At 38.4% G+C, this 25,904-nt stretch overlaps 1 protein-coding gene across 23 annotated transcripts in view; it reads left to right on the top strand.

Moving 5' to 3' along the window:
• RUFY3 (RUN and FYVE domain containing 3) overlaps nt 1–25,832 on the top strand; it is an 80,906-nt gene extending 55,074 nt beyond the window's left edge. For 8 of the 23 annotated variants that reach the window (XM_070505699.1, XM_044766102.2, XM_070505694.1 and 5 more), the window contains 13 exons: nt 1,133–1,194; nt 2,388–2,453; nt 3,702–3,771; nt 6,803–6,895; nt 8,184–8,267; nt 10,497–10,664; nt 11,157–11,254; nt 15,358–15,477; nt 16,561–16,660; nt 19,089–19,153; nt 21,731–21,758; nt 22,533–22,610; nt 24,365–25,832. In XM_070505699.1, the coding sequence (XP_070361800.1) occupies nt 1,133–1,194; nt 2,388–2,453; nt 3,702–3,771; nt 6,803–6,895; nt 8,184–8,267; nt 10,497–10,664; nt 11,157–11,254; nt 15,358–15,477; nt 16,561–16,660; nt 19,089–19,153; nt 21,731–21,758; nt 22,533–22,610; nt 24,365–24,508 (1,176 nt within the window). In that variant the 3' untranslated portion in view covers nt 24,509–25,832. Of the gene's footprint in view, nt 1–1,132; nt 1,195–2,387; nt 2,454–3,701; nt 3,772–6,802; nt 6,896–8,183; nt 8,268–10,496; nt 10,665–11,156; nt 11,255–12,877; nt 15,134–15,337; nt 15,478–16,560; nt 16,661–19,088; nt 19,154–21,730; nt 21,759–22,532; nt 22,611–24,364 lie in introns of those variants that run through there. The other 15 variants (XM_070505695.1, XM_070505693.1, XM_014847214.3 and 12 more) reach the window with 6 other exon arrangements.
• Nucleotides 25,833–25,904: the final 72 nt, after the last annotated feature.

Raw genomic sequence — 25,904 nt, 5'->3', positions numbered from 1 at the left:
TCATATTCTGGTTTCTTCATTTTCTAACTGAATATATTTTGTAATTATTTAGTTTCTTGATGATTCAAATTCCTTATCTGTAGTACAGGGATAAAAAAAGAGTGTCTGTATCTATTTCATAGGTTTATTCTGAAGAATACAGGATTTACTACATGTAATGCACTTCGAACAGGGCCTGGCACATATAAATTGCCCAATAAATAAAGCTGCTCCTTTCACCATGACTGTTTCTCACCCCTTCTGTATGAGATACTACGACAAATTCCTATTATGTTTTACTCTGAGAAAATGGAAAAGGAACTATGATATTTTGATATGAATTATAAAAAAGAAATAAGCTGAAAATAAAATAGCAGTCTTGAAAACTTCAGACATAGGCATCCAGGAAAGTTTGGAAGAACAGATACCAAAGTGTCACACTGCTCATCTTTGGGTGGTTGGGATTATGGGTGTTTTATGTTACTTCCTTTTGTTTATCTGTATTTTCTGAAACTTCTGTAAGGGAATGGGCATTATTTTTCTAATTACGATTTTTTTAAAGTTTTTCCTAAAAGCAAATAGGAATAGCGGAACACTTGAAATAAGCCAAAAAGAAAAACTTTATACCTTAAATTTATAATAAGTATTCTCTTGACTTTTTTAGTCTTTTTGTGTGTGTGTGTGAGGAAGATTGGCCCTGAGCTAACATCTGTTGCCAATCTTCCTCTTTTTGCTTGAGGAAGATTGTCACTGAGCTCACATCAGTGCCATTCTTCCTCTGTTTTGTGCGTGAGACACCACCATATCATGGCTTGATGAGTGGTATGTAGGTCCACACCTGGGATCCAAACCCACAAACTCCAGGCCACCAAAGTGGAGCATACAAACTTAACCACTATGCTACCAGGCTGGCCCCATGGTTTTCTTAGTCTTGCTCTGGTCTACTAGTCTTCTTGGCAGTCTTGATTCTTTATTTACTTACAACCCTTGTCAATTCTTGGTTATACTACAAGTAAAACAGTAAGTTTTCATCAAAAATTTCTCATAATTGTCATGACTACATTATCATTTTGAGTGCCTAAAAAGAGACATTGTGTTATGTCTTGAAAAAAGTGTCTAATTTTATATTAAATTCTGAAAATTCTCTCTGTAGGTTGGAGTTATAGATTTTTCAATGTATCTCAAGGATGGGAACAGCAGTAAAGGTAGTGAAGGGTATGTATAAAGAAAATTAGGTTTCTTTTTCTTTAATGTTCTTCAGTAGTATTTGAAGTTTACACAATACTGCCTTAACAAACTTGCTGAAAGAACTCCTGGTGATACAGCTTTAATAGAGTCTTGCCAAAAATATCTGACTATTGTGCCTGCTCAACCCTAAAAGGGGTTTTAGTTAACTGTGATTTTCCTGCTTTGTGGTTCAGGGGCAAACAAAATAAAAAATTTTTAAAAAGGAATCCAATGCTCCATGTCTTAAGGTAGTGTTTGAAAACCTGGTCTTCCTGACCAGAAGGATTGCATTCTCACTTGGCTTAAAATTGGAACTATTGAGTCTGCATCATGGGGTCCCGTAAAATGTGAACCTGAGGCAGACCTGCGGGAGAGTTCATGAGAACTCTGCACTACTTTTACAACTCTTGTAAATCTAAAAGTATTCCAAAATAAGAGCATTTTAAAATATTCATTTGGTACTTAGAAATTAGAGATCAGAAGCACACATTGTGCCTTTGGTAAATTTAGCAGTTGAAAGCACAATTAGTCTGAAGTTGAGCAAAGATTGTATCGCTTGTTCTTTAAGTAGTTGTCGAGGCCTGTGGCCTTGATTGTCTTTCATTTGAGAAGTCTGACTTTTGCCTGTTATGAATAAGTTGGTTCCAGAAGTGAATCTCCTCTTCCCACACTTTATTTTCTCATGTGATAATAAGCACTTGATCTGTATGAAAGCCTTTTATACCATTCACTTTGAGATATAAATAGCATTTAAGGGCAAATATATAGCCTTAGAGAATGACTGTTATTACACGGCAGTAAGCTTAATTCAATTCCTATGACAAATGGAAAATTATTATAAATAATACTGGTGAAGCTAAAAAACCTATCCTTGCAAGAAGAAAATTTTATTCTTTAAATGCCTCCGATAGATTGTAGTATTATACCTATAAACCAGAGTTTTTTAAGTGTGTAAGCTGTAACAAAGGCTTTATTAAAATTTTGGGGGGGTTTTTTTTTTTCATTTTTAAACCTCCAAGACTTTCTTGTTGATATGTCAAGGGAATTATAAATCAGGTCTGTCTTCGTGTTCAGTGTATCTGTGCCACAATTTCCTTTTTATGTTTTATGAAAAGATTAGGGGAGGAATCTTGGTGTTTTTAATGTTATTTTATTTCTATTTTCTCTTTTTTTCCCCCCAGAGATGGCCAGATTACTGCAATTCTGGACCAGAAGAACTATGTAGAAGAACTCAACAGACATCTGAAGTAAAGAATGAATAAATACTATTCCTTTCCTGGGGGTTTTGTTGTGGGGGAAGGGAAGGGTAAACTGATGAGCAGTGGGGATGAATTCAGATCATATTCAACAAATATACATAGAATGCAGGAGCTAGGCCCTGGATAAATGACATTTAACTGTTTTGGTGACCTTTAATGAAAGGCAGTATACAATTAGTATTTAATTATAACTGCAGTGATTAAATAAGTTAAGAATTCTTAAATATGTGACATATAACAGTTGAAATTGGCAGCCCTCTTGGTTCAGTAGATCCAGCCACGTATTTCAAGACTAATCTTAAGTAAGCTACTTATTGCCTTAGCATCTTTAGATTAGTTATGTCTTGTTGGTCACTTGCATTTCTCATTTATACATTGAATTGATAGCATTAATTTACCCTCTCGTCATCATCACTACCGTTAATTTACCAAGTACTCACTGAGTATTTTTCAGAACTGTCCAGGACAGGAAACAATCTCCTCTTTCCCGAGGAGAGCTATCCAAATTCTATTGGTATTCTCAAGTACGTTGATGTTCTTGTTATGCTAAAGACTGTTGAATAATTCAGAAGAATTAATATATCCATTAATTATTATCTTGTTTATAGTTCTCTTTTAAAGATTATCATTTTAATTTAAGACCTATAATATGATTATATCAGTATCAATATCAATTTTGAGTAGTCTTGGTTCCAGCTAGAAAATTCAAGAACAATTTAAGTACATTTTCTTTGGAGACCAAGAACTAATAATGACTACCATGGAGATGTTAGTCAAGCAAAGGTATGGTTACAGTTGATGATGAAATATAAACATGACTATTATTCACTCTCTTCATGCCTCAGTTTCTTTATCTATCATTGGGGATACCTGATGCATAGAGTTATTGAAAGCAGTAAATGAAATAATACAAGTAAAATAATTTAGAAGAGTGCTTGCTGTACGGCAAGCATTAACTCATGTAGCTTATTATATAAAAGTAAACCTTCAAGTTGACTGTGTAGCGCATCAGCCCTTTTATTTCATTCAACAAATGCTTATGAAATACGAACTTCGGTGCCAAGGATGTAACCAGGAAGACACGCAGCCCCTTGTAAGCTTCTTAGAGCCTGCAAGTCTATCTTGAATTGTGGACATTAGACCAGGAGTGATACATGTGATGAGTGTTTAAATGGAGAGCACAGGATATTGTTCGTTTTCCAAAAGAAACCGTTTATGTCTTTCTTCTCTTGATAGTGCTACTGTAAACAACCTTCAGGCAAAAGTGGATGCGTTAGAAAAATCCAACACGAAGCTGACAGAGGAGGTAAATGTTTTAGAAATTATTTGATTGACGAAGAATTTAATAATGTGCATTAGTGGGACCAATAATTTCTGTGGAGCTTTGGAAATAACAGACTTGACTTTTCCAATAATATCTACTATGGGATGTAATTCCTTGTTCTGACTGAGAATGGCCAGCTGGCTTATTTCAGGGATCTCAGTTATACAGTTGGATTGTGTAGGCATAGAAGCTGGGCTGTTAAATATCTTGCTTTCTTTTGTGTGAATGTTTTGTCTGAGTTAGCCTAGAATTAATGTTTAGCATATAGCAGGATATTCATCATTTATTCATTCAGCAGACATTTTGGGTACTCCTTATGTGCTAGAGCTAGACAAAGATTTATACGTGCGAGGCATTGATTTATGAATGCCAGATTGGCAAGCTCCCCGCCATCACGGGTCTTGCTTTCTCCTTTTGGAGGGGGTGAGGTAGAGAACATAAGGAGCGCTGATCAGAAGACCAGTAATCCCTGCTTACATGTCATGTGCTCCTGAGCAAGTAAGTCACTTGACCTCCAAGAGGCCAGTTCCCTGGCTGGCAGATGAGGGTGTTTATACTTCCCCTTTCAGCTTCAGAGTTACTCTGAAGATCAGATGAGAATATATATGGGAAAACTCCTAGAAAAGTCCTTAAAATAAGAATAAAAATTAACCTTAGGTTTTTCTTCTGATTAGTAGAGATATTTTTTTTCTAACTTGCCAAAGGCTAAGCTGCAAGTTTTTTTTTTCAATAGCATTAGATGTTTCTATGAAAATTCTTAAATAAATTTTCTAGGTGGCAAAGACTTTGCTTATCCTCTCTATTTCTAATTATAACCCTCCTGTCACATTTGTTGTTAGTGCCATTTCCGACTCCTAGGGACCCTGTGTACATCAGAGTGGAACCCAGCCTGGTCTTTTTTGCACCGACCTCTCATGTTCTGGCGCTCTATCAGACAGTGCTCTGCTGCTTTTCGTAGGGTTTTCATGGCCATTGTTTCGGAAATGGGTGCCAGTCCTTCTTCCTAGTCTGTCTTCGTCTGGAAGCTCCACTGAAACTCTGTCCACCATGGGTGACCTGCTGGTATTTGAAATCCCGGTGGTGTAGCTTTCAGCATCATAGCAACACACAGCCGCCACAGTGTGATCATTGACAGACTGGTGGTGTGGTTCCCTGATCAGGATATGAACCCTGGGCGGTGGTGGTGAGAGTGCTGAATCTTAACCCCTAGTCCACCAGGGCTGGCTATCCTGCTACATACAGTGGGATAAATTTGGTTTAAATGAAACCAAGTTAAAGCACTAGTCAGGAAGATGCTGTTTAATCAGTTTTTCTTCAGAATGAACATTTTCATTGTTTTAACTTTAAAAGATCTTCCTTATTACCCGGCTCTGTGGGCTTCATTTTTGGATGCAGATTCTTAAATTGTATTCAAACTTTAATTTACAGATATGATCTTTAGAATTTCAAGGCTTTTGAAATATTCTACATAGAGGTTTTTTCCTGGGGTTCTGCTGCTACTGTATTGAGACGATGTGGCAGAGCAGTTAAGCATGGTCTCTGAGTGAACTGGGTTTGTGTCCCTGCTCCGGCGCCTGCCAGCTTTCTACTCCTGGGCCAATAACTTAAGCCTCTATTCCTTGATTTACTTATCTGTAAAATGGGGATGATAAGAATAATAATAAGTTTTTGTGTGAATTAAATGATGTAATACATACGGGCCTAGACCTATGCCTGACGGATCATAAGCACTCAGTAGACGCAGTCGTTGATTTTATTCCCTTAGTCACAAGACTTGTCCTCCCGACCGAGGTTCATTTTACTAACAATATTAACTTATTCATTCATTTACTTATTTATTTCACCAATAACATTTATTTTCGAGAGACTTTGAACTTTTAGAGTAAGCTCTGGGTACAGGCTTTATAAAAAACAGATAAAGCTAATCAGGTCTGTCTTTTCTCTTTTCCATATATTTTGGATTTGAGAGGGCCAGTAAGAAAAATAATAGACCTCTTTTCCCCTCCTGAGTTCTGAACCCCTATGACATAATGAGAAGAATTAAGCAGATGAAGATCTATAAATATCCTCGTTGTCATTGGTGAAGCTGAATTAGAAAGCCCACGTGGATCTCAGCCGTCATTTCCTAGGACTTTCTCTGACGCTGGGATCTTGGAAGAAGCTATCTGAGGGTGCACTTGGATCTCGAGAGCACCCCCACTTACCCGGAGTGACGTCTTTACACATTATTAGGCCCCGGGAGCAGACCTGCCTCTAGAAAGCATGCCGAGCCCTCGCTCCTCTGCTCACACATGAGAACAGGAGCCAACCAGGACCCGCACCCGCTGCTAGTGAGGAGACAGTAGGAGACCAGCCCGGGCAGAGGAGCCCGCTCCTTTCCTTTTCCAGCATCGTTCAGACACCGTCACATTCTCTGTGGGGAGTTGAGTTCAGTAGGTGCCGAAAAGGAAAAGTGTTTCCACTTTCCATGGAATGGAGATATAAATGTTTCCCCTTAGCAGTATACTGCTAATAACATTCCCTTCTCTTTTTAGGCCCTCAAATGAAAAATCTCTTCAATGCTTAGTGGCGTCCTTTTTAGAGAGAGAACTTTGGAGTCACTTCTTGACTCTTAAAAATCATCTGTGAAGGGTCTTATAGAGAGTTCGTGAGATGGGTCCCAAGGCATGAGGTGACCTCTTGAACATTTTGGAAATAGGTATTGCAACTAAATATAACTACAAGTTATCCATGAGGACACCCTTGAAGTAAACGATCTTAAGTTAACGTTTTAGAAGTGAAAAAAGTTTACACAAAAAGCAGCAATAGGAGATATTTTTTATTTTTGTCTAACCTGCTTTAAAAGTATTTCTCATAAGTTCCCTATAAGACCATTTTTATGGAGTTCTAGTTAGCTTGCCTTCTTTCTGAGAATATCTAAGCCTGAAAATCATGTCCTAGCAGATCATGAATTATCTTATCCTGTGTTAATGGAAGAAAGATATAAGATTATCTTTTTAAATTTTATCAACAGCTTGCAGTTGCAAACAACAGGATTATTACTTTGCAAGAAGAAATGGAACGAGTTAAAGAGGAAAGCTCCTACATATTGGAATCCAATCGGAAGGTTAATCTTACTGGACTTACTAAATATTCCTAGACAGCATGTCAGTGTGTTGGGGCGGGGGGAGGCTCTGGAAACAGCAAGCATTTGCGTTTATCAAGCACTCTGTTTTTACTAACACTCCATGCAAAACTGAGTGAATGATGAAGGTTATGGGGGGTGATGCTGCTTCTACAGATGTTCCTTGGCATCCTTGGTTTAGAGATTTCAAGAAACAGTCTAATTCAGTTTCTTGTTTTTGTATACTAATGATTTGTACTGTAAGTTTTATATTTGTTATATTAAATATACCATTATTTTTAGACCACGTTATTGTTGTATAAGAAGTGTTTATCTGATAGCACTGGGAAAGAGTTACCATATAAATGAATTTTCTAGATAATTTAGCCCTGAAAGTACCAAACTTTTATATATGTGTGAACAGATATTTTGTAAACCTTTAATGTATCTCACAATTCTAAGCCTTCTTAAGTAGAGGATATAATTTAACACATTTAGCCTTTTATGATGACTGAAGATCATAATTATCAACATTGGCAATTCTGTACTAAATTATAATGGTGCCACTTTAGGGGCTGTTGAAATTGATAGTTTCTAGCACCTATACTTAAGTATTCCCAGATTGCTGTGGGTGGTTTTTTTTCTGCCTTTTATGATTTCACTGGCATTACTTCTGACTGCTGTTAGTGTTGCCATCTCTAGAAAGGTCTCCTCCCTTTTATTCTGATGGCTTTAACCTACTGTGACCTAGGAATCCAGATTTGCACAGTTATTAAAATTGTTCCTAAAGAGTAAGTAACTAGGCTCTGAATGGGGACTAAAGTAGTTTTCTATGAGTAACATACTTGACTTTAATGCATGGACTTTGTGAAAACGGTGACTGCTCAGAAGAGTTTTCTGATGATGTGCTTATTTTTAGCTGTGCTCTCTCTGGATGGCTGGAGACACCAGCTGTGAGATCTCTGGAGAAGGAATATATTAACCATGTGAACCTTTGACTCAATTCATAGTTTACAGTGGATGCTATTTTGTTTTTAGAGGCTGATTTTTAAGACTTCTACCACTTGGTTTGGTAAACGCTCTTAGAACTTTAAACAAAATTGCAAAAAATCCCCAATTCAGCTTAAGAATTTTTTATTTATTAAACCTCTTCCATTTCTTCGTTGTCTTCATTCATTGTTATACCCGCTTAGGTATGACCATTTTTTCTTTCTAAGTAGCAATGCTAGTGTCAGCTAACTGTATAGATTCCTTAAATTCTTAAATGTGCACTATTTTATTTATCTTCAAGGGTCCTAAGCAAGACAGAACTTCAGAAGGGCAAGCACTAAGTGAAGCAAGAAAGCATTTAAAGGAGGAGACACAATTACGACTGGTAAACTTCACTTACATTCTAAAAGTTCAGGAATATGTTAAAACATAACGGCCTACTTGGGGGTTTTATGTTACAGACCAAGATCAGGAATATCAGTAGTGTTCTAACAAATTTTTATGGAACCTGTAAAACTGTTTCTCACTTTTTTTAACCCATATTCCCTATAATGCTTTCTCAATCTATTTTCTGAGTCTTCTCAGCAGCCAATATTTTGCCAATCCTAATTGTTTTACTATTATAGTTTGTATTGCAGAAACGTTAGGGATATGGAACCTACTTTTTAAAACTATGTGGTCCCCCTCCCCTCCTACCTCCGTCCTCACCCCTGCAAAGATTCTGATTTGTCTCCTTAGGGCAGCTCCTCTTCTCCTTGCTAAGAATCATTAATGTAGAATTGTACTCTTTTACTTTTAGCTGTTATTTTGGAATTTATTCTTGTTCTTTTATGTAAATAGAAAAATGTGTCATATTAGTCTTCAGATATTTTTAGAAATTAAATATATATATGAACATATAATAAGGAATAATACTCCTATAATAGATTTAATCCAAGTATTAGTATATTAATACACCCCTGGTGTTAGTATATTAACTCTTCCTGCAATTTAGATAGTAGGACAAACAGAAGGATCCCCCACCGCACCCAGCCCACACTGCTTGAGCCAGCCCTGACGGCCTAGTGGTTAAAGTTTGGCGTTCTCACCACTTTGGCAACCCAGGTTCGATTCCTGGTCGTGGAACCACATCACTCATCTGTCAGTTGCCATGCTGTGGTGGCGGCTCACATAGAAGAACTAGAAGGACATACAACTAGAATACACAACTATGCACTGGGGCTTTGGGGAGGAAAAAAGAAAGTAAGAAGAAGAAGAGTGGCAATAGATGTTAGTTCAGGTGAATCTTTCTCAGCAAAAAAAAAAAAAAAAAAAAGGATCTCCCCCAATCGTGTTTCTAAGACTAGGGAGAAGCCTGAAAATAAGGAGTGACCTGATTTATACTAAAAATTATCCCTAACTAACACTTGTAGAACAAAAGTTCAGGTTTTCTGAGAAAAAAATAATGTTATTTTAACATCCTTGAAGTAATTACCATTTTCCTTTTATATGTTTGTAAATTGGATCTCAAAATACTTTACATAGGGAAGGTCCTAGAAATAATATATGTCAGCATTTTAAGAAGCAGTCTGATTCATTTTCTCTATGCTAACCTTGTCAGAGGAGTGCCTCAGTTAAGTGGCATGTGATGAAAATCTTACACAAAATTTTCCACATCCTTGTATCACAATAAGGTAGATGTTTGTTAAAAAAAGGAATGAAAGCAAGCAAATAGGCAAGGTCCTAGGTGTGCCTTGGGCACAGCATGGATGCAGAAGAACCATGGTCTTTGTATCTTTGATCATCCAAATAGTGTTGCAGTAATAATGGTTGAAACAAAAAGAGGTTTCATGTTAAGTGAATATAAAAATTCAGTTAGCCATAGTGACCATTCCCGGTAGTTGAGATGTTTCCCTGGGGACCCTAAGTATCTTTTGGGTTCCCTGGGCTCTTGACTATGTCAGCAGCATCCAAATTGAAGAGAATTGAAACCGCTTCATTTTGTGCAGGCTGCTGTAATGCTGTGTATATATTTCTATAGTAGGACATGACATTAATTGTCTGTCCTAATATCTAACAAAGTGCCTCAGGAATGTGCATATTTTAGACATACTAAATAGCACTGTCTTTGGCCTACCAAGTTTTTCAGATTTGTAAATTACTGAGTAAATTTTACCCTAATTATCCTAATTATTATTCTTGTTGTTAATGTCTCTGCATTAGATAATAGTTTATAGCTGTTTTGCCCGACTATCCACACCTGAGAGTTTTGATCTACCTTCTCATGTGGACTTTTTTTTTTTAATCTTTTTTGTGGGGGGAGAAAACATTTTCTTTCTTTTTTTTAATTGAGGCAACATTGGCTTATAACATATAAATTTCAGGTGTACATCATTCTATTTCGAATTCTCTGTAGATTACATTCTGTTCTCCACCCAAAGACTAATTACCATCCGTCACCATACACATGTGCCCTATCACCCCATTCACCCTCCTCCCTCCCCTTTCCCCTCTAGTAACCACCAATCTAATCTCTGTGTCTATGTGTTTGTTGTTGTTGTTTCTTGTGGAATTTTGTGGTTTGTACTTAGTCAAGGAAAGAGAGAGTAAGCAGTTTATTTACCTTTGGGGGCAGGATGTTGAAAAAGAACTGGAGATCCAGATCAGCATGAGACAGGAGATGGAACTGGCTATGAAGATGCTGGAGAAGGATGTCTGTGAGAAGCAGGATGCCCTGGTGTCTCTGCGGCAGCAGCTGGACGATCTCAGGGCTCTCAAGCATGAACTTGCCTTTAAGCTGCAGGTAGGGCAAATGCGAGGAATAGGCTCACTGGTTCCCCAGAATCCCAGGGCTTCCCTCTGCCCCTCTTGTTCTGGCTGCCAATAAACCGCTTTAGGAATCAGACCATCATAAGATCCTGTATTGCTGTTCTGGAAAGCCTTGGCCACTTTTCAAATTGTAGAGGGGAAAGGGGGTCTTTCTTTATCCTATAAGATAATTTCTACTCTCCACCCTAAGCTGCCAACTGAGATATATGTCCCATTAGCTTTTATACTAGAATATGATAAATTGATGAACCTGCTGATGTTCATTTTTGTGACAAAGCTGCACTTAACAATACTAATTTTAAACATTACTTTTTGTTTTTTCTCCATATGGGAATTATCTGATAAACAAATATATGAGCATTTCTATTTCTGTATTACCCACCTACTGTTTGGTTCAAAATGAATATATGATTTATTTTAGGATTTTATATTATATATACATCACTCAAATTCTTTTCCATAACAGAGTTCAGACTTAGGAGTAAAACAGAAAAGCGAACTAAACAGTCGCTTGGAAGAGAAGACTAATCAGATGGCTGCTACCATCAAACAACTTGAACAAAGGTAAACGTGCTGCTTCCTTAGTGAAACACTGGGCTTTCGGTGCTGGAAGTGGAGAGCATGTGCTATGCATTTGGCAAACAGAAAGTATATGAAATTCTCCCGACTTAACTCAAGACATGCTGTTAGAAAGAAAGCCAATGAAATTTTTTGTTTTCTAAGATGTCACTGGAAACATGTTTAAGAAATGCCAACCTTTCATGACCATTTTGAACAGCAGAACTCTAACCTTCTTACTTAACCCCATTTTGGTGTCATGTGTTAGAGGAGGGATACTTAAAAGGATGGAGGAACTTTTAAATGTGTTTGCGATTGTGTTATTTTATTGTTCATCAGTAAAGATTTTGATACTTTGGTACTAGGTGATATGGGGGTACTGAGGGCCCTTCTAATAACTTTAACCCTTTTCTCTCCTCTCTCTCATCTCCCTTTTCTCTCTACTTTCTCCTGAACGGTTCTGTAGCTTCCACTGTCACCTCTCGCCCACACTCTTAGATCTGTGTTTCTCCAGCTCTGTCCTCCATCTGGAGACCAGTCTTGTGTTTTCATCCTCTGACCAGCTATTTTCCACCACTACCTACAATTCATTCTGCCCAAAGCACATCCTCTTCCTATGCTATTCTTTCGTTTCTCTGTCTGAAACCACCATTTTCTCCCTGGTGACTCAGCAGCCAGGAGAAATGGCTGAGACATCAAGATTGCATGAGCCGCAGCACCCACAGTCCCTCAGTGTTGCCACATTTAATGCCCATTGATCACCCTTCTTGCACTCGAGCGAAACTACTCTACTTACTGGTCCCTGGACATGCTTCCCATTTTCCCATCCATTTCTTTCCTAATAGTTCCACCAGTTAGAAATGCCCTTCCTCTTCCTACTCCCTTGTTCTTCAGATATATTTTTTATGTTCAGGCTCAAATGCCACCTACCCAAAGCTTCCTGTCATACTTCTTCCTGACTAAGAATAATCTGCCAGTCTGTCCTTGGAATTCCCGTAGTCTTATATCCATACCTGTCCGTGCTGCTTTTAGCACTTCTCACTTTCTGCCTTATCTTATGGCCCTTTATACGTGTATTTTACCTTCTGGTGAGAGTGCAAGCTCCTTGAGGTTAGTTAACTAATCTTTTACGTTCCCTCATGATCTGTCATAGTGCCTTGACCCTTGACCGTACAAGGCTTTCATTTAGTAGATGCATGAATGAATGGATGAACGGATGACTTCTTTGATTCAGATGTTTCTTAACCAGGGAGGGTCCTGAGCAGCACTGCATATTAATGTTAACTCAAAAGTTAATTGCAAATAATAGATAATCTTGAAACCTCTGATTTTGCTGATTATAAATAAAAAGGTATCGGTCTATCTAGGAAGTTATCTAAATACTTACTCGTAAGCAGTTGTATATTTATGATTTACCAAATCAATTTTAGTGTTCATATACTGTGTTTCTGAAATGTGTCAAATTATTTTTCACTGATTTTTTGACTTGGCATTTAAAGCAGACAACTAAAATAATGACATCTCTTTAAGTATGAAGCTGACTTATTCTCTTGCTGTTTTGTCTTTTTCTATTTATCCATTCTCTCATTCCCCTTTCACTCCATTTTTATTTTTATTTTATTAACATAGTGAAAAGGATTTGGTGAAACAGGCAAAGACCTTAAATAGTGCAGCAAATAAACTGATCCCAAAACATCATTAGGCATTTTATAGTTGGTCACCTCGCAAGTCTGATATCACAACTTAATTGTAAAAGGAAGAAATCTGAACGTTATCACATTTAAGCTCTGATTCTATATAAAATGTCACCAGAAACTGACTTTGAATTTTTTGGACTTTTAAAAAGGCAGTTTGATGTATAGGTTGTGGGTTCTTTCCTTCTTCCTTATTTTCTCCCCAGAGTTAGAAAATTTAGTATAAGTTCTTAATTAAATGCCAAATAAAGTTTGAGAAATTACTTCTGAGTTGACCATTAAACACACCATTAAAAAAAAAAGCCTAGGGAGTTGAAGCTCTGTACATAAATTATTGATGCCTTTACAAGCCAGTCCCTGACAATACCAGATTCTAGGTGCATTGTCTGTGTCCGCGAGCCTGTTCTGCCATTGCGATGTAATGAACTAGAACTACCGTATGGACTTGGACTCTTCTAAAGTAGTTCTGTGTCTCTTAGGCCATGACCCCTTTTCACTTTTGTTGTATAGATTTAATCCCCAAGCCAAGGATAAGTACTTAGTATTTCACTACAGTTCTATTCTCAGTACTAAGATTGCTTGCAACTTTTCTGCCTTAGTGACTTTGGAGCAAAAAAGACAACAGCATCCTTACAGTTCTTTAAAGTACATAGAGATAAAGTTAGTGATTAGGTAACTTATGATAACATAATAATGTGGAAGCTTGGGAAAACCCTCCTAATATTTGTCATCTTCTACCTCTGCCATTTTCCTGCAATTCCACTTCCTATTTAGGTAGCTCAGAGAGAACAATTTTAATAAAACACTACTCTCCTATAAAAGAAATACACTACACATTTTTCAAATCTATCCTGCTTTTCCTTTTGGAGTAAGGACAACAAGCGTAGGCATGAGTGATGATTTCCTGCCTGTCATTCCTTGCTGGAAACGTTTACTTAAAAGTTTCTGTTACTTTTTGTTCAGATAGAGGTTTGCTAAAGTTTCTAATTATAATCTAATTATTAGAAAACCATTTCAGAGTAGGAAATACATAAATGATAAACTTACATTCTTTAATATTATTTAGTCTAAAAATAAACATTCCCAGTAGATATCCACAAACAATAATTAGCAGGGCTTCTTTTTCTAAGTGACCACAGATCTAACCCTTTCTAGGCTCTACATTGTAAATAATCCTATAAATACTTTGATTTTTTTAAAAATGACTTTTGATTTAGGGGGACAGGCTCAACGTAAGCCTTCATTCCTTCAAAAAGTCTTGGCAAAATTTTTTTTTTCTATTTTTTCTCCTTCTGGTATGATTTGCAGCATTTCAGCTGCTTGAGTGGGGACAAGGATAACCCCTTTTCTTTCCGCTCTTGAAATTCTTTAGCTTTGTCTTGGAAAAACCAGAATTAAGAGAGTAAGGTAGATTTCATGTGTGCTTTTATAGGTCCTGGCAGACTTGAACCAAAGTCAAGTCAGAGAGCATCTGCCCAACCTCATGGAAGACCCTGTGCTCTTGAACTGATTCTACTTCTTATAATTTTGCACCTATTCTTACCTTCCTCCACCTTTTGTGGTGATGAGTTGCCTTTTCTATGAGCATTTGTAAGGAGTGCTCAAACACCAAAATAAAACATTTTAAAGACTACACATAGCATGCTTCCAAATTCTATTATCTAGAACCCCAGATGTTTCATCTTTTAGAACATGCTTCTTTATAGGTGCAAAGTTATGGGATATATAGAAGAAAACATTCATCAGAATATTCCAGAGAATATGGTCAAGAATCTTACGCAGGCCCAGGGCTGAATTGTTTGTGCATTTAGTAGGAATGGTAAAGGAAGAGTTGGCCAAACTCTAGCAAAGGCTTTTCCTTATATAATAACCCGATGCCTGGTAAGGTTTGATGTGTAATGTCCAATGATTTAATATAACTTGTGGTTTAGGGAAAGGACCAGGAAAATGTTCTAATTCTACATATGAGAAGATAGTTGCCCATTTGCAAGTTGCAGTTGTGTGTGTAAAACAGAAATACAAAGTACCCAACCTATTAGGAAATAAAAACAAACAAAAAAGTGGATTGAACTTGAGTTACTGTGTACTTGAGGTTGGCTTTAGATATGGATTTTCTAAAAAGTGATGTTTTATTGTTGATCCTCTAATGGCTGTAAACTGTAGTACTAGAATAAAAAAAATGGAAAATCAACTTTTCCTCTGCCTGGTTCACCTTCATCTTGCTTTTCTTTAGAATTTGTTTCTTCTCCATCTTTTTTCCCCATAATTTCTTCCCCTGTGTCCTGCAAAGTTTTTCCCTCTCTCTGTCTCTCCATGCCTTCTTCCTTGGGTTGTTTTATTTTGTGTTGTGAACTTGGTCTTCCTCCCCACCATGGCTTTTGTTTTTTATCACAAGTTCATATGGCTCACATCCAGATTGCGCCAGGCTGAGCGGGGCCGCCAGTCTGCTGAGTTGGACAACCGGCTCTTCAAGCAGGACTTTGGAGACAAGATCAACAGTCTGCAGCTGGAAGTGGAGGAGCTCACCAGGCAGCGGTGAAAAGAGGGCAGCTTAAGCTGGCAGGGTGGTCATGGGTAATTCTAAGGCTAGACAGCAAGAGAAGGGGGTCTTGTGATCCAGCTGTCTCTGTTCTGGCTTTGCAATGTCCTTTCCCTGGAATTAGAATTCAGAAAGCTTCACATACATCAGCATTCCCAAAATCTTGTCAACATCCTTTGTGATCAAAGAATTAGGAAATTAGAACCCAAGGTCCCAGATAAATAGAAAGGAGTAAGGGAATTAATAGCCGACATAACACTAATAATAACAGTATTTCCTGGATTCTTACTGTGCGCCACATACTCTACTAAGTACTTCACACACATTCTCTCCTAACATCTTCTCATCAACATTATTAGTAGGTGATCTTATTACCCCCACTTTCAGATGAAATTAAAGCTTAGAGGGGTTAAATTTGCCCAAATTCACAGTTAAGCTAATAAGTAGCAACACTCTAATTTATAAGCCTGTCTCTCTCTGACTCTTAAGTCCTTAACCACTCTTCCATATTCTCTCTCAAATGAGACTCGATTCTGTGCCGAAGCCACTGACTTCAGACAAATTGAACTTTGTTACTGGATATAAAAGCAGATAACTATTAAGGACACTAGTGGTTGAGAGTGTAACTGGGGATTGAACACATAACTATAAAGAGAGATCAGCTAATTAATATGAAATGAGACTACAGTGTCAGTGCTTTCATACTCTTGCTGAAAATTTATAAATACTGTCTCTAATTGTCATTCAGTTGACCACAACTCTTTATTATCAGTTAACAATAAATATGATATTCAGAGTGGTGACCCTCAGGTGGGTCAGTGGTGATGTCTCCCAGTGGAGATACAAAGTACATTCTTAATCATCTAAGAAAGATTAAACATGTTGTATATATTTTACTATTACTGGTTTTATTGTTTTTTGGAACTTTAAAACCTGGTTGTCTATATATATCGGGTAACTTTTTATTAATCAAATATTAAAATTTAATTACTGAACTTTAAGAAAGAGATTTGGTATACTTAGAGAATATGAGTACAGAAATCCAAATTTTCATCCTTTTCCTCTCCCACCTGTTCCAGGAACCAGCTTGAGTTAGAACTGAAACAGGAAAGAGAAAGAAGGTTACAAAGCAACAGGAGCATCCCAGGAAGGGGTTCCCAGAAGTCAGAACCCAAAACGGTAATATCTGTTATCCCCTTGTTCATTTACTTAATTTTTAGAGGCTACTTTGATGGGCCAGACAGTTTTCTCCCGTGGGACACATGCCTAATTGCTCTGGCCTTGTATGGAGTCAGCAGGCTGGAGACGGAGTGAACACAGGAAAGGTCCTTTCTGAGTCTACCTCTAGGACGCTCTCTCTGACTTGATTTCCTTTGGAAAAGGGAATTAATAATCACAATTTCCAATGACCCTCTTATCCCTTTCAATTCGTAAGATTGTTTTGGTATTTTAACAAAAATGTGTGTTTCTTGGACTTCTGCTGGCTAATATTTTTAATAATATGGCAATATCGTAATCTCTCTTCAACCCTGAGTTCCCCTTTAACAGAATTGTCTTAAATGTAGATTTGCTTCAGTATGCCTTTTCAAAATCCTGAGGATTTCAGTTTTAGCATACTCAAGGTACTTCTCTTGGGAAAATTAGGAAAAGGGGGGATTAGGCTTGGGGAAGAGAATATAACGTAGAATGGTGTAAAGAGCAGGAGTAGAAGTTTCTACAGAACAGTCTTAGGAAAGAGGCCTCCAGCACCTGTAGTGGTGAGGGAGCTAAAATCGGATAAGATCCGCTCTGGGATCCAGGAAACAGGAGCCAGCCTCTTCAAATAATGAAATCAGAAAAGCCTGAAATACTTTTACTGCCAAAGACAAACACAAGAAAAAAGTTGCTTTCTTTGTACATATTATATGTAACAAAGCAGGACAAATTTATAAGCTTTTTAAAATTTCTAGCACAAAATTGTAAATATTCTAAATGACACTGAATAGTACACTTGAAAATGGTTTATATGATGAATGGTATGTTATGTGAATTTTAACACCAAAAACATAAAGGGCACAAGCAGGACTTTATCTAGAAAAATCAAATAAAGATTTTACCAAAAAAACAATTAATTAATAAAAGAAAGAAAGAAAAGACAATTTCTAGGGGCCGGCGCGTGGCGCAGTGGTCAAGTTCACACGTTCTGCTTCAGTAGCCCGGGGTTTGCTGGTTCAGATCCCAGGTGTGGACCTATGCACTGCTTGTCAAGCCATGCTGTGGCAGGCATCCCATATAAAGTAGAGGAATCTGGGCACAGATGTTAGCTCAAGGTCTGTCTTCCTCAGCAAAAAGAGGAGGATTTGGGGTGGATGTTAGCTCAGGGCTAATCTTCCTGAAAAAGAAAAAATTTCTAGAGAGTGAACTGCTAATTTGCTGGAGAGTAGAAAAGAATGGTAAATGTAAATTTATTATATAGTACTCATTACTGCTAATTTAAAGTGTGCAAAGTACCACTCTGTGTAGCATGCTGTCTTTATTATTTTAGTTTAGTGGACATAAAATCATATAAAGGCTTTAGTACAGTGATTTGCGTTACCTAGATTTAAAATCTTGGCCTGTCTTCTCCTGTTTTTCCAGTGATGCCTTAGGTTTCTCAGTCTTGAATCTCCCTGCAGTAGGGTTTCCAGGAAGGTAAATATTGCATTGACCTCCCTTCCTTGATACTTGAGTGGTCTGAGAACTTGCATTCTACTTTTGGAGGCTGAAGGGCAGCAGTTCAAGGTGGGCAGCAGTTCAAGTCAGGCAGCAGTGTGTGTGCCACAGAAAGAATTTGTCCCTAAATCTGCCCAGGCAGGGCTTGAGAGCATTGGTAGAAATGCAGTTGGGAACTCTACGTTGGTCCTTCAGAGTAGAAAACTCCTCGAGTGGTTTAGGCTGTAGAAGTTGCCATGGCATTGAGGCATCTACTTGACTGAGCCTCCAGAAGATTACAGCCTGCTGGATATGGCCATGCTTGGTTTTGCCAGTTTTCCAGAACTCAGCTGGGAAATAATAAATACATATATATATTTTCTCCTAAGCAGTAACTGAGGGGCTGCCCGGTGGCACAGCAGTAAAGTTCGCACATTCCGCTTTGGCGGCCTGGGGTCCGCCGGTTCGGATTCTGGATGCGGACATGGCACCGCTCATCAAGCCATGCTGTGGCAGGCATCCCACATATAAAGTGGAGGAAGATGGGCACAGATGTTAGCTCAGGGCCAGTCTTCAGCAAAAAGAGGAGGATTGGCAGCAGATGTTAGCTCAGGGCTGATCTTCTCAAAAAAAAAAAGGTAACTTGATACCCACTTCACAAGTAAATAGGATACATTCTGAATTTCATTTGAATTTCAAGAATTAAAGAAAATATCTCCTCTGAAAACCATTGTTGAAAACTCTATCAAAAACAATTTGTTAACCTACTTAGAGCAAAGAATGAGGAAAAAGATCTTGAAAGTTAAATTCCTTCCCTAATAAAAAAAACTGCTTATCTTTATACCCAAGCTAAGACAATACAGAAGAAAATGTCTGCAACATCATCATTGTTCAGCATTCTGAATATTTAATAAATTGAGCTGTTTTCTTTTGGCAGGATGGGAAGCACAAAATTCAAGAGGAAAATGTTAAACTGAAAAAGCCCCTGGAAGAAAGCCACAGGTGTTTGTTAATAAAGTATTAACTAAGATATAAAGTTGTTTTGGGGCGGTGGGAAAGGGAGCTCTTGATATACATTGGCAATGACGCCAACCATCCACTAACTTGTAATATTAATATTCCAGACAGACATTTTGAAGGGGGCAGGGGGGTGAATAAATAATAAACCAGGTAACACATATTAAACCAAACCCATTTAGTCCATTTCAGAAGAAAGAAGGATGATCAAGCTATCTTCTTGACTCTTCCCTGGTTAATCCCCAAACTCAAGTGATTTCTGATCCTTACTGGATTGGCACGCAAGAGAATGAAGCACAAGTCATAGCATTTCTTAGGTTCTTAAATGTACTTGAGTATGATTTATTTCCACCTATGTGCTTAGTGACAGGCAACTACGTTTCAAATAAATCCTCTAATTTCCTTTTTCTTAAGGGTCTCAAACAGCTTAACTTTATTCCTTTTTCTTAACTCTTCATCTGATTTGCTCAATTTGAAGAGCATAGATCATTTCAAGAAAGTTGACTTTTAGCAATTATTTTAGTGGGTAGAAATATAACAACATATTACATCATGCCACTGCAATAAAAAACAAAGGAGGTCCAACTATATGATATTCTGGAAAAGGCAAAACCATGGAGACAGCGGTTGCCAGGGTTAGGGGATATGGACGGATGAACAGGCAGAGCACAGAGGATTTTTAGGGCAGTGAAAATATTCTGTATCATACTATAAAGATGGATACATGTCACTACACATTTGTTCAAACCCACAGAACATACAACACCAAGAGTGACCCCTAAGGTAAACTATGGACTCTGAGTAATTATGATGTGTCAGTGTAGGTTCATCGATTGTCTCATCATCGTGTACCATTCTGGTATGGAATGGTGATATTGGGGGAAGGTGGGAGACCAAACAAAGTATATGGGAAAATCTCTACTTTCTGCTCAGTTTTGCTGTGAACCTAAAACTGCTCTAAAAAGTAAAGTCTATTATAACAACCAAAAAAAAAAAAAAAGGTTAGTAACAAGGAAAAATACCATAGAAGGGTTTTGAAAAAACTATACAGTATACATAGTTTTCCGCAGCTGTCCCTGTCCAGGCTTTGATCCCTTAAGAATGAGGTAGTGTGTCATCTGGAGCAAAAGTAGCTGCTGGAGAAGATCAGTCACAAAGTCCAACAATAGGCTGCCTGTTCAGGTACTAAATGGCCCTTCCGTGCGTCCAAGGCCAGAATGATTCCCAGCCTTTAAGTTTACTTCCAAAGAGCGTGGTCTGATCCAGGACTAACCTTAAACTGCAGCCCACCCAACACTACAGATCATCATGGGCCATGGAAGGGAACTAGAAAGGCTATAAGATAAACCAGGGCCTAAAAATGTCTTTCACGGTCAGCCTCTTCCAGACTAAAATCAAGTTATTTGCAATTAGGAACGTCTTACATGCCTATAAGGCAATACTACTTTATATCTGTATTGTGCTCAGCAGCTTAAAAAGTATCTTCCAGGGGCCAGCCGGGTGGCGCAGCAGTTAAGTTTGCACGTTCCGCTTCAGCGGCCTGGGGTTTGCTGGTTCGGATCCTGGGTGCGGACATGGCACCGCTTGGCAAGCCATGCTGTGATAGGTGTCCCACATATAAAGTAGAGGAAGATGGGCACGGATGTTAGCTCAGCGCCAGTCTTCCTCAGCAAAAAGAGGAAGACTGGCGGCAGATGTTAGTTTAGGGCTAATGTTCCTCAAAAGAAAACAAAAAAGTATCTTCCACATTCATTATCTCCTTACAAATTTACTTCTCCTTACAAACGTTTAATCATCTATTCCTACTTTAAGTCCTTTGTCTCTTTCTATGTAAAAGCTGCTTCCAGGGCCTGTTCTGGTTGGAACAGCAATCCTAAGACATACCCAGGCTTCCTGGAGTTATGGTCCAAGGAACAGCTGAAAACCTGGTCACACTGACGGTCACACTGCCACACAACCAAAGAGAACTGGAATCACTGTAGATCTCTGGTGCATCTTCCCCAGGACTGAAAGTGGGCTTTGCTTCTCCTCTTAAGTTCTATCCCAATTTGGGAAAATTAGGGTGAGCTCAGCTGGGTCTCATGAAAAAATCTTTCAACCTGAGTGGGTACTCATGTGACAGTGGCATTCATTTCCCTTTCCCCGATTAATTTCCTAAAGTTCACATTTTAAGAATATTTGGGAGAGGGCACTGATACATGACATATGATAATGGGTAGATTTCCATAATATCAGATAGAAAAAAGCTATTAAAATGTATGGCATTAGCTATTGGAGTTTTACAGGTTGGGAAATATAAATGCTATTTTCATGGTAGTAAAAAGGAAACAAAATATACATCCAAATCTATTTTTAAACAGGAACCATAATGTGAATCGAGGATCAAATTTGAGGAATAGATTTAACCACCAAAATTCCCTCTCCTTGGAGGTCAAGGTTAATAATTACATTGGTGCCAACAACATAAAAGAACCATGTATTGCTTTTTCTGTGCTTTTGAAATGATACAAGAGTAAATATAGTAAGTTGCTATTGGTTACTGTTTTTAATTTTCCATTGCAGGCTGCAGTCTCACCCTGTGGATGAACAGGTAACTGATCTCCTGTTCTAAAACATCCTGTATAAATTATGTAGTTTATGCCTAGCTAAACAAGGCAGCATGGGAGGCAGATGAATGCACACAGAACGTCCCATCCATTTACCCATGTTCTAAACAAACGTGCGTTTGCCTGAAACTCTACAGGAAACAGCACAGCTTTGAGCAATTCACTAAGTAAACAGCAATTCTCACTTCTGATTTGAAATTCTCTTTGACATCCTGTGAGACCTAAGAGAGTTCCCTGTACCTCTCTTTCCCTTAGTTTTCCCTTGTATAAAATGGAGAGAAAAGATACTTCTTGATCACTTAGAAATAAGCAAACATAAATGGTTGTAAAGTACTTTACAAATGTAATAGTATATGGCAACCCCATGAGAAAGATGACAAAGGCTACTACGTCTGAGTCACTGCTGTCATTTATCTATTAGGATATAAAATGAAGCATACTGCTTTCCGTTCTTGATGGTAGAGTAAGACAAGAGGAATGGGGCTTTTTTTTTAACTTTTTACTTAACACTTATATACTTAATTTTCTTTTTGTAAATAAAAATCACGTTACTTGATTATAAAGATTAGAAGAGCTCCAGGATAATGATAGGATTATCGGAGTTGTATTAAGGTGGTGGGACTACATGTAATTTGTTTCTTTAGTGTCCCAGTAGTCTGTGGTGGTTATATTAAGTTTGTAACTGAAAAAATGCATATTCTGATAGTATTAATATTTCTGGGGCTGAAGGAAGCTAACTGACTGACTCTGTGGTTTAGGATCAGCCGCTGCTTTCTGAACAGCCACAGATGTGTCAGCTCTGCCAGGAAGATGGCAGCCTGCCGAAGGTACCGGTGGTGAGAAATGAGCAGGTTCTTCACAGGGATGCCCCTTACACCCCTAGCTAGCCCTTTCAGTAATAGGGCCTCTCCTGTGTTGAGTGCAGAGTGGGGAGAAAAGCAAAAGGAGCCAGCATTTATTGTGTACCTATATTTTTTCAGTCATAGGAAGTCATATCGGTAAACCCCCATTAAAATAAATATAAATAACTACACAATTTAAAGTGAAATAACATAAATTTATCAATAAATAGTTCCTTAGTGCCTACTGTGTGGAATGTGCTTTTCCATGTGCTGGACAAAGAGTATCAACGAAATGTAGACCAAGTCTCTGTTCTTGTGGAACTTCTATCCTGTGTGCCATCATTTTATAGATGAAGGACCTTGGGCTCAAGGTGTTAAGTACATTTCCCAAAGTTACTCACGTCATGAGTGGCAAAGCCCAGATGCAGCCTGACTTTGGCTCCAAAGTCTGCACTCCTTCCATCCTCCTTAGAACAGATAAGTTTGGGGGAGGGGATTTCTTTGAATTATTTGGGGAAACAGCCTCTCAGAGGAAAACGAGCTCTCTCCACTGGACTGCTTGTTTGCCCCTCGGGTCCTCACGGGTCTCTGCCTGAGCACTTTCCCAGTTTGTTACCCTAGAGGAGGCGGAGTGAAGGAAGCATTCAGAGGGAATCGGTGTCTTGGACAGTCAGATCTGTGCCTTGCTCACAGTAGCATCCCCCAGCATCTCATATGGTGCCCAGTTCATAGTAGATGCTCAAGAAATGTTATGGACAAATGGTTGTGAGAAACAGTGCTTCAAAGAGTTAAGAAAGTATCCAAATTCTGGATTACAGCCACATGCCACCATTTGTGATCATCTTGAATTTCAACAAGCAAAATTATATGACCTAGTGTTAAATTTGCAGAATCAGATAAAGATGAACTGTCTTTGTAGAATTGGAAGTTGCAATTATACGAACATGTTCCAAAATAGAAGAAACTGCTGATCTTAATTCTGGCTTTTTTTCCTAAGCCATACAAAGTAACCGCAGTATGTCAGAGGAAAATTCCTCCCAGGCTTTCAAATAAAAGTTGCCCCCTACCTCCACTGCACCCTCAGAGAGATGAATTGTTTGGGAGAAAGTAGCATTATTCGTCAGGGAAATTATCCTTCACATCCTTTATATAGGGACCTTGGAGCTATGTATGCACCAGCCCATCACAGCCTTACCAGTGATACTGCCATAAGGACCCAGATGCTTGGCCACTGACGATTCAAAATGCTTAATAAAGAGACTCACTTCTCTATAAACAGGACGCAGGAAGCCGTGCTCCTGCTCCAGATATCCTAAAGGATGTGCTTGTAGCGCATCACAGGAAAGCATGAAGCACATCAGTGTATTAGGAATTACACTTCAGTTCATGCTCAGCAGATTTTTTAATCTCAGGCTGGCTACCTCAATGCTTAGGTCCTTGCAAACCAATTTTAGAATCAGCCCACCTAAAAGTGAATATAGTGAATTGAAAGTATGTATTCTAAAGATGAGTAATGTGTGTATTATCTGTCTTTTGACTTCTCTGGCACTGCTTCTCTTCATTTAGATCTGAGAACTAGACTGTCAGCTTCTTTGCAGACAGAGAGTGAGTTTGGTCAGAGCCTGCCTGGCACACCGCAATCAGTACTCCATCAGGCATTCAGCACTTACCGTAGTTGGCCTGTCATATCCCATGCATCCTATGCCTCTCTCCTCTATTCCCTACCTAACCTCCTCTTCTCCTCGTAGAACGTGTGTAAGAACTGCAGAGGAATCTTCTGTGATGCTTGTTCAACAAACGAACTGCCTCTTCCTTCAAGTATCAAGCCGGAGCGAGTTTGCAATCCCTGTCACGAGCATCTGATGAAACAGTATTCCACCAGCCCATCATAAGACTGGAGGCCACGACCTGGGCCTAAATGTCTCTACCGGTGTTAGATGTCAGGATCCCTGAGAGCCCAGACCTTAGACTCAACTCGACTTGACAGCAGTGATTTAAATAAACCAGGTCCAGGGGGAAAAAGGCAGTGGTTGAGGGTGCTGGAAACTTTGCTCGTTTTCCTTAATGACTGTGTGAATAAAGGTTACTCAGTTGAGCCTCTCTCTTCTAAATCTAAACAACCCCACTTTGAAGGGTTTGTTTTATACTATGTCTTTGGAAGGGCTATTCACTTTTATGAATAGTGATAATATTACTGGGGTGGAGATAATAGGAGAGAGGGTCCTTAGCAGATAATAAAAAGGAAAATGATCACCTCCCTCTCTTATATTTGCAGATTCAAGGGGGAAAGATAAACATTAACTGAGATCAAAATGACAGATGTTACATATTTTCCCAGGTGCTGCTAGACATCAGCATTGTTTCCTCTTCACCCCACTACCTACCTCTTCTTATTAGCATCTCTACCAAACTGTGAACCCAAGCTCAGGGAAAAGAAATTAAAGAGTAATATAAATTCTGAATGTACTCAAAGCAATATTTTAATATATTATAGTTTCAGGCCCAGAAATGTCTGGTCCTGGCTTACAAGCGTTTTCATTATCAGAACAAGGAGGAGGAACATTTGCCGGTTTTCCACTAATGACTTTAAAGGTAAATATCTGCCCTTTTCAGAATCTCCTACCAAAAAAGCCACCTCTCTTCCCCAGTCCCTCCCTGCTCTCCAAGTCATCATGGAAGTTGTAGGGAGTTCTAAAGATAAGGTTTGACTTTTGCAAATAGGAAGTATTGAAAGCAGAGCTAAGTCAGGTGTAAAGTAATAAAAATTTAATTTGTCCGTGGCTGAGAACAATTAGCTCAGAATATTTATTAAATTATTTCTTGAATAAGGGATCCCTTATTCTGAGCCAAGAATTAGAACTGGTAGACAGGTTTCTTGTAAAGTATGATACTCAAATATCTCTTAGTAAAAAAAACCCTTTGGGGGAAAAGAGGGAAGTGCATTCAGCAAGGGAAGGAAAGAAATGGTATAGGCTATTTTGATTATGTTACATGTGTCTAGATTGTTTGATTCCAGTTTAAGACCTAAGAAGATATGATTCTGTAACTGGTTTAGAATTGTGGGTTGGAAACATCCTGGAACCATGGTGTTTGATAAATTCTGTCTCCTGAAAAAGGGTTATGGCCCGGGAAAGAGTTGTTATTCCAGAAGTCTGGCCTGTTACTTGGTGAAGCTGACTTTTAAGAGTACTAGAGAAATAAAATCTAATAATTCTAGCCTAGTTTGTTGTCTTTTTTCTCTTTAAATAATATTTACTTTTTGTGATTCTTCATTCTCCTTATTTTTGG

This window comes from Equus asinus, chromosome 3, assembly GCF_041296235.1.
Source record: "Equus asinus isolate D_3611 breed Donkey chromosome 3, EquAss-T2T_v2, whole genome shotgun sequence".
NCBI classification, from domain to species: Eukaryota; Metazoa; Chordata; class Mammalia; order Perissodactyla; family Equidae; genus Equus; species Equus asinus.
The sequence above is the reverse complement of the archived record's forward strand: the minus strand, read 5'-3'. Positions and strand labels throughout refer to the sequence as shown.